General features: G+C 48.4%; 3 protein-coding genes across 3 annotated transcripts; 1 reads left to right on the forward strand and 2 right to left on the reverse strand.

The window, feature by feature from the left end:
* Positions 1-348: 348 nt before the first annotated feature.
* On the reverse strand, positions 349-1,923 carry UCRPA7_1412 (putative ankyrin repeat-containing protein; the record flags this gene model as incomplete). The annotated part of the gene is made up of 1 exon (XM_007913993.1): positions 349-1,923. The coding sequence occupies one exon, from the start codon at positions 1,921-1,923 to the stop codon at positions 349-351; it is 1,575 nt and encodes a 524-aa protein (XP_007912184.1).
* Positions 1,924-6,239: 4,316 nt separating this feature from the next.
* UCRPA7_1413 (putative tpr domain-containing protein) lies at positions 6,240-7,304 on the reverse strand (the record flags this gene model as incomplete). Its single annotated transcript, XM_007913994.1, has 1 exon — positions 6,240-7,304. The coding sequence occupies one exon, from the start codon at positions 7,302-7,304 to the stop codon at positions 6,240-6,242; it is 1,065 nt and encodes a 354-aa protein (XP_007912185.1).
* Positions 7,305-7,985: 681 nt separating this feature from the next.
* On the forward strand, positions 7,986-8,552 carry UCRPA7_1414 (hypothetical protein; the record flags this gene model as incomplete). Its single annotated transcript, XM_007913995.1, has 2 exons — positions 7,986-8,054; positions 8,208-8,552. The coding sequence occupies 2 exons, from the start codon at positions 7,986-7,988 to the stop codon at positions 8,550-8,552; spliced, it is 414 nt and encodes a 137-aa protein (XP_007912186.1).
* Between the last annotated feature and the right edge of the window lie 3,791 nt (positions 8,553-12,343).

Consider the following 12,343-nt stretch of genomic DNA (forward strand, 5'->3'; position numbering starts at 1 on the left):
TTAGGATGATGGAAGATTCTAGAACAAAATTTTACACTACTGAGTTGGGGGACCAAGGCCCACCCTTATTACAAGTCAGGTGATTTATTTCGCTACTTACAGTACCTTACCGGTACCTATAGTGCTTTTTCTCTTTAGTTATTTTCACTTGGATCTCATGCTGGCCCATCAATTGACAAGTTGACTACATTCTACTACCTTTGAAGGCACCATTTTTGTGTGTGTTTTGTGTTTTTTGAGAAGGTGTTGGTTAGCAGGCACAGCCTGCTATCCTGATTCACTACATATTTACCTAGATCCTCACACCCGTTCTATGTTACGCTATGATAGAAATAATAGTATATAGAGTTATAAGGAAAGAGAAGAGCCCTGAAACTCAAGCAGTTTGACTATACCCTCGTGGCCGTTCTGGGCGGCATACGATAACGGTGTCCGGCCATTATCATCCTTCGCATCGACCTTGACCTTGAGTGTAGCCAGCAGCAGGTTGACTATACCCTCGTGGCCGTTCTCAGCAGCATATGATAGCGGCGTCCGCCCCCAATACCCACCCTTTGCATCGACATCGACCTTGCCTGTATCTAGCAGTAACTTGGCTATAGCCTTATAGCCGTTCTCAGCGGAATATGATAGTGGCGTCCGACCCCCATGCTCTTGCCATGTATTAACATCGACCTTGCCTGTATCTAGCAGTACCTTGGCTACAGCCTTGTGGCCCTTCTTGGCGGCATATAATAGTGGTGTCCGACCTCGATTGTCCTCTATATCAATGTCGACCTTACCTGTATCTAGTAGTAGCTTGGCTGTAGCCTCGTGGCCGTTCTCGGCAGTATATGATAGCGGCGTCCGACCCTCACTGTCCTTTATATCAACATCGACCTTACCCATATCTAACAGCAGCTTGGCTATAGCCTTGTGGCCGTTCTCGGCAGCATATAATAGCGGCGTCCAACCCTCACTGTCCTTCGGATCGATATCAACCTTGCCTGTATCTAACAGCAACTTGGCTATAGCCTTATGGCCGTTCTCGGCAGTATATGATAGTGGTGTCCGACCCGTACTGTCCTTTATATCGACATTAACCTCATCTATATCTAGTAGTAGCTTGGTTGTAGCCTTGTGGCCCTTCTTGGCGGCATATAATAGTGGCGTCCGACCCCAATTGTCCTTTGTATCAATATCAACCTTGCCTGTATCCAGCAGTAGCTTGGCTATAGCCTCATGGCTGTTCTCGGCAGCATATGATAGCGGCGTCTGACCCCCGGGCCCATGATTCGCATCGACATCGACCTTGCCTGTATCTAACAGTAGCTTGGCTATAGCCTCATGGCCGTTCTCGGCGGCATATGATAGTGGTGTCCGACCCCAAAGCTCACCCCTTGTATTGACATCGACCTTGCCTGTATCTAGCAGTACCTTGGCTATAGCCTTGTGGCCATTCTCAGCCGTATATGATAGCGGCGTCCGACCTCCACTATCCATTATATCAATATCGACCTTGCCTATATCCAACAGTAGCTTGGCTATAGCCTTATGGCCGTTCTCGGCGGCATATGATAGCGGCGTCCGATCTCGAAGCCCACCCTTCGTGTTGACATCAACCTTGCCTATATCTAACAGTAGCTTGGCTATAGCCTCGTGGCCATTCTCAGCAGCATATGATAGCGGCGTCCGCCTCGAAGGACTATCCTTGATATCAACATCGACCTTGCCTGTATCTAACAGCAGCTTGGCTATAGCCTCGTGGCCGTTCTCAGCAGCATATGATAGCGGCGTCCGACCTCGATTATTCTTTATATCAACATCGACCTTGCCTGTATCTAGTAGTAGCTTGGCTATAGCCTCGTGGCCGTTCTCGGCGGTATATGATAGCGGCGTCCAACCCCCGGCGTCGGTTGAGTTCGGGAAGGCCCCCCATATCATTAACTCCTGTACAGCTTCAACGCTTCCTTCTTGAGCGGCATAGGATAGCGCTGTCCTTGAAGCCTTATCTTTATAGTCTGGTTCGACGCCCAATTCGAGCAACGTAAGCACCACCTCAACCCAGCGACACTGTGCTGCCAAACAAAGGCCGTCTCCTTTTGTCTTATTAGACACTTTTGACTTATTTGGGCCTAAGGTCGGCAGAGTGAGGTTCAGTAAGGTTGCGGTCAAGTCGTGTGAGTCCACAAGAAGAAAGCTTTCGCGTCTAGCATCATCTTCACGTTGGGAGAACCGTGCACTGATGTTGCAATAACGATCTATGATCTCGTTCACGCCGTTGGGATATGGCTGACTTTGAGTCTGTTCAGATTTTAGGTTTGCGAGCGATTGAATGCCCCGACGACCAAACTCTTCGTTATTGTTGCGTAATGCCCATCGGTAAAGCTCGCCCAGTGCAACTGCCGCTCGTTCAATAACCGACCCTTCGGGTTTCGGAGACCGGGTGCAGATTGTCCAGGCCCACTTCAGCACATCTTCTGCTTGTGCCCACTGATTACCTCTCCGAAGCTGATCCGCTCTCTTCCGGGCCGCCGACAGGGCAATCTCGGCAGAAGGCTGCTCTAGTCGAGATATTATCGGAGGCAAGACACATAGCAAGGCATCTTCTCCGGTGCCTAATTGCCCGTCTGTGAACACTTTTGCGAGATCGGCTACCAGGTTATTCTTCAAGCGAAACCCGCGGACATCTTCAAGAATCTCAATACTTCCAACCTTGTCAACGATATCGAGAATACTTGTGATGAATGAGCCGAAGATTTCCTGAGCACATAGCAACACGAGAGAGCTATCGGTAGGAGCAGACCAAATTTCGACTCTTTCAGAGGTAAGGTGTTGACACGACTCAGCCACAGGCCAGCCAAAGAATCGAAGTGCTTCCTCTTTGTCTGTTTTCTTGTTGTATGCCTTCTCCTTGTCTGTTTTCTCGTATTCAACTTTGTCGCCTGTACCTCCTTTTTCCCATAATACACTTGGGTCGACACATGTGTTAACACTTAAAGGTTTGGTGAGTATTCCCTTCTCGAAGTTGGCCTCAGGACCAAGCCACACTTTTAGGTGGGTTTCTGTATGTTGATCGATTGCAACAATGCGACGTGCGGGAATTTCAGTAGCTCGAGATATTCTCAGGTTGCTCTGCTGGTCATAGTCCTCAACAACTAGATCAGACTTCAATGACCACAACCAAAGGCCAAGAATACCCTCTAGCTGTAGTCTATCTTTCAGCTGCCAAGGTCCTTTATTTTCGCGCGCCAGTTGTAGGCACAGCCTTTGCGACTGCTGACGGGAGGGTGACTGCGAACGAGAGGGCGACTCAGACACAGACATCTTTGATAGTATGCAGTTAAAGGCCCAATATATCAAACCGGTGGTCTTCCAGTCATTCTTTATGTGCCTAGGGTCTGAAAATATCGATTTGACTGCAGACTCGATTGCTGTGACAAGTTGCTGGGCCACCTCGCGGACTACAACCATTCTGGTGTCGAAGTTCTCGGTAGAAGTTACATACAGAGTGTCCGGCAATTGTGTAAGCTGTGCAAGGCGAGTCCGGTAGGCTAGTAAATTTCTAGCAGCATTCCCACTGGCATTGAAGCATGGTACATGTAGCGTTTTCTTCATTCTTTCCGATTTCTCAGTGATACCAGAGAATTTCCAGTAGTAGCGGCCTTCGGGATCGGAAGCAGGATCTTCGGAAATATGGGTATTTGAGGCAGGGCTGCTCAAAGTAGAGGGATCCGAAGCAGCGATATTCAAGTCCTGTTCGATATCGTCTTGGCCAAGGCGTAAGGCAAGCCAGTCAAGCTCGTGTCCGGTGACCTCGTCTGGGAATTTGGCAAGGTAATTATCGTCTGGCTTCAGGCGTTTCATACGTAGTGCGGCTCGTGCGGCGCTCATTACCATGACAGCTCCAAGCTGGGCTACGGAGACAGCAGAATGGATGCCTCGCAGTCCCACAAATTGCAGCACGAAGCCGATCACTGTAATAATGATAACCACCCAAATAGCAACTTTGGAATTATTCGACCAATCCTCTGACCGATCCTTCCACGAGGTGATATATTTTTTCAGAGGTTCGCGTTGATCACTGGAGCAGAACGGGTCGAATGTCTGGTCTCCTAGAACTTGTCCTCCAGGCTGTATCCAGTATATAAACGAGGCAGGCGGCTGCTTTTCTCTCTGAAATACTCGTTCTTTGGTACTATGTCCTACAAGAAACGCGCATGAGAAGATCCCGGTACACACAAAGACCGTTCCGATGATAGTCAGCGGACAGGCATAAGAGTCTGGCTCCTTGCCGTCCTTCTCCCATCTCAGGAAATATGTCACAGTCATGGCGAAGATTAAGACGCCGGCCTGTAGAATCACCCCGAGAGCGGCAACTGCCCAGAAGACTGCTACAGGCTGTCTCTTTATTCCGAGATTGAGAGAGAGATTCGGGGCAAATGCAACAGGGTCGGTATTCTTTTCAGGATCAATATTCTTTTCGTCGTTGGTATCCTGATTGTTTCTCACACCCTTTTCACTCCACTCGTTCCCGTCTTTTCCACCGTGTCGGTAGTCTCGAAACGTGTAGATCCCGGCAGTCCCGTCCTTATCTTTATTTCTTGGGTCGAAAACAATCTCCAGAATCTTCGGGCGACCAAAAACTCTCGCGATGCCGCCGTTGTTATAGAGCTCGCACACATCTCGACTTGTCGAAGAGCACAGCTCAGCCTCCGCATTTCCCCCGCCTTCTTGCGCTCTCCCAATTAAGGCGCGCAGCGATGGGCTGCCGCATACCCGGATCGCAGAGACAACTGCCGTCAGTATCCCCATCGGTGCCATTGCAAATATGAAATAGTCAAGGTAGCTAATGCTTTCGCTCAGGTACTGCATCGTGATCTGTTCGCCGAAAAGAGACAGAAACGGGGCAAGATCGGTTGCGAGGTTATTCGAAAAGTCATCCCAGCCGTCCGCGCGAACGAGAGGCAGCCCAAGAAGGACGATAAGCCACGATATAGACATGTTTAAACGATATAAATTGGCAGAATTGCTTAATTTGGCGTAGAGAAGTAGGTTCGACTGTGGGCCTAGGTCGACTCGTATACTCTTGAGCTGCAGCCTCGACCTTCAAATATGACAGGGGCAGCCAAGCCACAGCCTTCTATCGACATACACAAGGAACAAGCACCGTCCTTCCGTGTCTTTCAGCTTGTCTAAATTTAGATACATGCATAACTAAGCGCCACAATCAACCAATATACCAGACCGGTCTTCTAGCTGAGTTGCGCGCATATGTAGGTGCGCAAACGAGGTCTGTCGACGACATAGATATCGAGATGTGATATGTGCTGTGGGTGGTGGTCAGAGCAAGCCACAAAAGTCGCCTTCAAAACCAAAGCTGATGCAGCTCATAGCTCAAGGATTTTTGTCCTATATTTAGACCATAGTAGGCGGTGATATGATGCATTTGTCGCTGTATATGGCGGGCACAGGACCAATCAGTGTATATAGTGTCATGATCTTCAACTTTAGCAGAAAAGGCTGAGACTTTTGGTACATACAGTCTGCATGTCTCTATGGTGATGCGGTCGCTTTCCTGACCGCCTGAATGAGTATAGCCATATAGAGCGCTTATCTTGTTCCCCATAGGTGCAGCTGGGCATCTCTTGCTCGTAGCCAATCGCTATTGCACCCTTGCTGAGGTCGGAATAGGGACCACAGCTGACGCTCCTTGTGCTCTGGAAGGCCTCCTGAGACTCCTCGCTATTAGAGGTGTAAAGGTCACAATTTAAAGATTCGCTTGCATCATCACTAGGATAATCATCTGTAGCCTCACTCTGATTCGTGATCACTGAGGTACATTTATGGAAGTCGAGATGCTATCTATGTGCCAGATGGGCCGGCTGACTCGTATAATATCACTGCTTGCACGGCCGGAATGCTAGGGCACAGAGCTGCGAGACGCTGCAAATCTAGATCATGCATCCATTCCTCAGGCTGATCGACGACGGAACCTACAAAAAGAGCGCTCGGAAGAATAACGTGCTGGCTAATGTAGTAAGCCACAAGCTTCTTCTCAGCATGTGATGCCTGGAATGAGCTAGGCCGCCGCGGCTCATCCCGACTGTCTACGGGCAGGTCGTATCTGATCAGTTGGCAGAGCGCGAGAACATGGTCTCGCCAAAGCCGATTATCGAGAACATATTCTACGGCAAAATCAGTGCGCCAACCGCTGGCGGCACTTACAACTGGGAATAGCTTGCCACGGTCAAGGCGCGCTACCGCCTTGAAGGTATCCGGCACACCGTATGAGACACTCCGCTCGTAATAACCGATCTGGTGCCCCAGTCAGTGGTCTCCGTGATAAAGCGACCAAGTTTGAGCTCATCCGGTGAGGCTGAGCGCAAAGTTTCCCCGGCGGTCGGAACGGGCTCAAAGACCTCGAGCTTGACAGCAATAATCCTGCGGTTGCCTTCGGCGTCGCTCTTCTCTTGACTACAGCCAAGCCTTTCTCGCATCCTCGCCGTCTTTTTCGAAGGTCTCGAATAAAAGTAAGCGCGGCGCCCCTTACGGTCTTTTGCGCGTGTATCGGCATCGCGCTCGAGCAGGATGTCAACGGCTTTCACGCGGCCCCAGAGCGCGGCCTCCATCAGTGGCGTCCGCCCACGATTGTCAGAATTATTGAGGTCGCCACCTTTGTCGTGGAGGAACTGGATCATCTGGCCATGACCTTCAACTGCGGCTAGGGCGATACAATTAACACCGCTCTCGTCTCTGTAGCTGACGAACGAATCATCTTTAAAGGTCTGTAGCAGGAATGCAACTCCACACAAGTCGTTGAGGATGCAGTCCGAATTGAAGCGGTCCTGTCGATAATCCACTTCCTTCATGAGCTCTTGCAAAATCTTCTCGCCCGGGGATTTTGGTTCTGGATACCTACCACAGTACGGCAGAAGATTTTCCAGGAACGCCTCAATCACGTTGACATCCGTATTATCTTCATATACCTCGCAGTAAATCACTCCGTCTATGGTGTATGCTGGTAAGATTTGCACTCTCTTTCCTCGATGGAAACGCTTGGTCTGCACCGGAGTCACTCCCTTCGGAGCGTAGCCACGTGCAAGTATCGCGAGACCGCGGTCGTCTCCACTTTCATCGATGAAAACCATCTGGTCGAGCTTATAATGAGACCGCCGCTCGATGTAATCATCTCGTAGATCTGGACTACGCTCTTTGGCAATGTTCTGGACCACCTTCTTGGTCCAGCCGACTCGTTTCAGCGTTCTACTGATTGTTGATCGTGACACGGTAACACCATATTGTTTGTGAAGGAGTTCGGCCATGGCTTCTTGGCTTGTGCAAGGAAACTGTTCTAAATAGTTCTTCAAGGCAAGCCACATATTCTCTGTGACTTCTCTGGGTCGGCCGGTAGTCTTACCAGGGGGGTCGATTGTGCCATATTGGAGAATCTTCGATCGAGCGTTACGGACGGTTCGCGTGGAGCAGGGGACGATCGTCGTAGCTATGTCCTTGTCTTTAATAACTTCCTCACCCTTTAACTTACTGATAACGATGTTCTGAAGCTCTGCTCGCTGGATTTTGGATAATTTAGGGGCGTGGAGGTGTAGTGCTTAGCTTTGCCACGTTTCAACGTGCACGGTGTATCGATCACCCAAAAGGACTAGCATAAACATTTTTCCGAAGATGTACAGTATCTTGACTTGGCGAATTGATACGGTGTTAGATGTATCTCCATCACAAATACGTTTAAATACTGAGAAAGTCACTTATCTACATAACTGAATCACAGTGCGGATAAGCCTCTAAAGTTCCCGTGCCCGGCACTCCCCTGTGGTTTCGTCGTAACACTCCAATTCTCGAAATCGTCCTCCTGATCCATCTTACCGTGCAGGCGTAATAGTCCTCAAGCTCTCAACCCCTTCCGGAGATTCTCTTTTCGACTAGGCTGAGGCAGGTAGTCTGCGCGAACGACCAAGTCCTAGCCGAAGGAGATCACCGACACGATGGCGCAAAAGCCACCTCTTTCCAACGGCATCCTCGACAGCCGTGGCCGCCAGACCCCCCTGGCACTTGTCACCGATTGGGGGAGCGAGTCGTTACATACCCTCTGTCCATACTGCCCAAGTTACCATCATCATGACCTTGGCCAACCTCCGCGGACAGGCCAGACTCGGGTGGCCCACTGCAATTCGGGTAGTTATCAGCTATGCTACCCATTTGAACAGCAATCGCAAGCGCGATACTCGTACAGGATCGACAAGGCAAGGCGCGTCTTCGTAACAGTCGGCGTCCTATCGCCTAATGACGGCGAGGACCAAACCGACGAGAGCACAGACGAGGATGAGGAGGAAGATGACGACAAGGACGAGGGCGAAAGCGAGGAGCCCGAAGAGATCGATAAGGATAGCCGATGCTCGGTAGAAGAACAGGGCGACGGCAACCGAGATCAATTGCGAAAGCTGGAGGATCAGTTTGGGCAACTGGACATTGGCGATGCGAAAGTATGGGAGCCACCCATGTGGCAGAATACGTTGATTTTATGTCGCCATGTGGGAAGCTTCTTTGGCTAGGAGTCATTCTACGGTACCGGTAGAAGGTTAGTTAGGTACATTCGAGAATCCGACTTGCTTTCACGGATCAGGATCAGATGCATACTACATATTATAGAATACTGTACATGAAAGTAATACAAATACTGATGTTTGTCACATCGCGGCTAGGTAGGCACTGTCAAACACTGGGAATGTTGGGAGCTCTATCACCATCTTCTCAGTCCGTGAGGTCGTCTGCCGCTGTCACTGCTCATTTCGATGCCAGGGCTTGAAGCTGACGCTAACTTCGGCTTTTGAACTTCGAATACTAGCAAGATTGCTTTCAGGCGGACACCCATATCAAAAGCCTAGCCACTTTACGTCGTTCACGGCTCACTAACATATCGTAATGGCCCTGGCTAGCTTTGTGGTATAGTACTCGGGACTTTCAAAGCAGAGTCGTTTCCCACTCTACCATACCAAAAAGTAAGCATGAATAAGTCGAAATATATTACTACATCAAGCTTAGCGGTACTCATAGTGGATACTGCAAGTACCGCTAACCCTAATATGGTTAGTACATTAGAAGATTCTCGAAAGTGTGACGAATGAAAAGACCTACCTTCTGTCCCAGGCATTCCTCACTGAACAAGGGGTCAACAGTCCTACAATTGTAAACATAGAGGATGCTATCCAAGACCTAGTCTGGCAGAAGATCCAAGAAGTGCTCCGGGCGTGCAGAATAGACAAATGCGGCACTAAAATAGTGACGCATAAGGTAGCTGTCATTTCAAGAGTTGGTTTGTCGCTGCTAACCTAACATACCGTCTGTTGTACTAACCTAGCACTATTTGTCAAACATGGGCGGAATTAGGTATAATAAAGTCATCAGTCGTCTTTTGGTCGATCTCTGATGAGTCGGATACAGTCTGTAGATCTAGCCGCCTTAGTTCCTATACTCACAAGCGTCAGTATAACGATCTTAAAGGCTTGACGATCCTACAAAAGAAGAAGCGGAAGTTGCGTGTAAAGGTTTGGGATCGAAACCGTAAGGCCATACCTGCCCAACCAAGCGCACAATCTGAACAGCCAGCCCCGGAAGCTTGTCCGCGAACACCAGAATCCACGTCGGCGCCAGCAGCTGCTGACTTGGCGCCTAACCGTCCTACCATTACCACGAACGAGTTGTCTGATATAGCACAGTCTGAGACGAATGCTTTTGAAGGATGGGGCCTTCAAGGGGAGTATATCAGGACGATTGTGCTCGATACAGCAGAGATAATAGATGTTGGAGTGGATACGGTGTCATTTGATAGAGTGCCTAGCGAACCAGCCTCAAGCGATGCTACTACGTCAAGCCGTAGCAAGGCTGTAAGCTCACGGCATTCAACTTTTGTCAGAGCCCTGTCGACTCCCGATATATCGCCCTCTACGACATATATATAGATATCGACCTTAATACAGATAGAGGATGCTTACAGACTGTACCTATCGTCCCTGTTGAATGCTGATGATGCTATGAGAATAATACCTTTGGTCCTTCTTCATTATATCCAGCAGAATTATATGATAGAAAGTATCAGCCATACAGGCTGGACGCCAGAGAGCATCACTAAGCCGCTGAGCATCCGGTCACACACAAACAAGATTACTCTCTTAGACTATGAAGCGGCATCTAGGGCCATCATACGAAGACATAGAATATCCACAGCCCAGAATATCCAAGTCAACAATAACGAGAATATCTACTGACAGATCATCTTGAAAGGGACTATACAGCTTGACCCTGCAAGCCTCCCTACTGCCAAAGGACCATGCGACGGCTTCAGTATAGCCGAGAAGGTAGCTATATATAACTTCATAGATAGAGCCAGGCTTGGAACCAGCGCCTCTAACCAGCGATAGTGCCGGTGGTTCTGGAAGGCACTCTACGACTTTTGTGACCAGGACGTCAGGATGATCACCTGCTATCGTACTGCTGAATTCAATAGGTATTGTAGGGAATATACGAGAGGGAGAAGCCTGTCCCTTACGGACACTATTATATCTTAGGAAGCAGTCTATGGCCTTGTGGTCGACCTGCTAGAGTGACGAGCATATGAGCACCGTTAGGAGGACTTTTCAGGTAGGCTCCTCCTAAAGGTAAAGCATATGGCTGAAAGGCTCTTTGTTCTAGAGTTGGTGTGGAATGATGGGGACAATCTATGGTTCTCCGATATAGAGGAATTAACCTTCAGAGTGGCCGAAACGATCCTTACGATGTTGTCGTAGAAATTGTCAAGTCTTTTCAATGATCGTAATAATATAATAGTATACGAGAACAAAGCCCTCTTCATATCTCTTTAGATGAGTGACTACCATCGGCTGTCGGTCTGTCTGGTGATTATAGTAAGTGAAGGCGACTTCTTAAGTATCTTTGCGGAGACTATCCACTATTCGAAAGACATATCTCTCGTCTAGAGAATCCTAAGGCCAATCAAAGACCTCTTTCTTGACTACTCGCAAGTGACAGATACTCTCAACCAGATACATATATCCCAAAATCATAGTCAGGCAAATATAAAGCTTGAATGGCAAGCTATAAATAAGTAGGACATATCTAGGGTATGCAAGAATTGGAGAGTCCTTGTCTTGGCGACGAGGTCTATTGCACCTTTTGAACCGCTCGTCCGCATGGCGCCTTCACAGGAGCAATTCACCCTCCACCAGTCAACTGACCGCGTAGGGAAGGGCTTCTTGGAATGATGTGGCGTGTTTGCCAGAAGGTGGTTTCTAGGCTGGAGGTCAAGCTCCTCATGCTCATAGCTAAGGAGGACATATATGGCAGCAATCTCTGGCGAGCTATGCGGAAGAGACAGACCTGAGCGCATACTCTGACTAGATTATGTTTTGCCTTAACCAAGATATATGGATTCTATAATGTAGACGGCATACTAGAAGGTGTGGCTTAACTTTTGGTTTGCTATATCAAATCATTTTCTAAGCAAGGGAAAGATATATAGAACATACAGTTGGCCTAAACAGGCTTCAGCTAGTTATATCGACTACAATTCTAATATCCTAAAGCATTCAATAAGAGGTCTCACAGTTGAATCCATTCACTTTAATATGGAAAGGCTTCCATCTGATGCGCTATAGTACTTGCGGTCAAAGTCACTCACCATGATGATGGAGATATAATTCGCTGAAGCAGTTGTCGCAGTCTCTAGTGTCTGTATGGCTAGTATGCAGTCTCGACCAGCAGACAGAGAGTAGTAAAACAAGACTTTTGGAAGCTTCTGCTAGATTGGTTGTAGTCGTCCGGTTAGTCCTGTGCGGGAGGCTCTTACGGCAGGGTCGCTATCGACACATAGTGACATACTATGCCAGTTTTCTCTCCCTACAAGTAGACTTCAACTCTTACTTACATACGAAACCAACAGCGATTTCAGCTATACTCTCTATATCCAATCATCCAGACAACTCAAACCTTGGGTACATAGGAATGGAGAAGGCTCTCACTAGTGTTGTATTCACGCTCATGCAACATCTTAGCCTAGTAGCCTCGCCGTGGAGGTGAATCAGTCATGACAATTCGACACGCTATTTTCAGCAACACTGGTGACGGTTGTCCAAAAGGCTCTCAGCATAATACCTACTATATACCTATTGGTCTTTCCCAGCTCCTGGTATCTAGGCCTCTTTGGGTCAAATACGTCCTTCAACCTTTTATCACTGTACTTCATTCCATCTATCTACCTATATACTATAATCACCGACATATACTTTAATCTAGAGTAAAGCCTCTTTACACTCTATCGAATCCTCAACTACCTACCTTCGCTTAAAGT

Source organism: Phaeoacremonium minimum, assembly GCF_000392275.1.
Source record: "Phaeoacremonium minimum UCRPA7 unplaced genomic scaffold PA7_03_scaffold_99, whole genome shotgun sequence".
NCBI lineage: Eukaryota > Fungi > Ascomycota > Sordariomycetes > Togniniales > Togniniaceae > Phaeoacremonium > Phaeoacremonium minimum.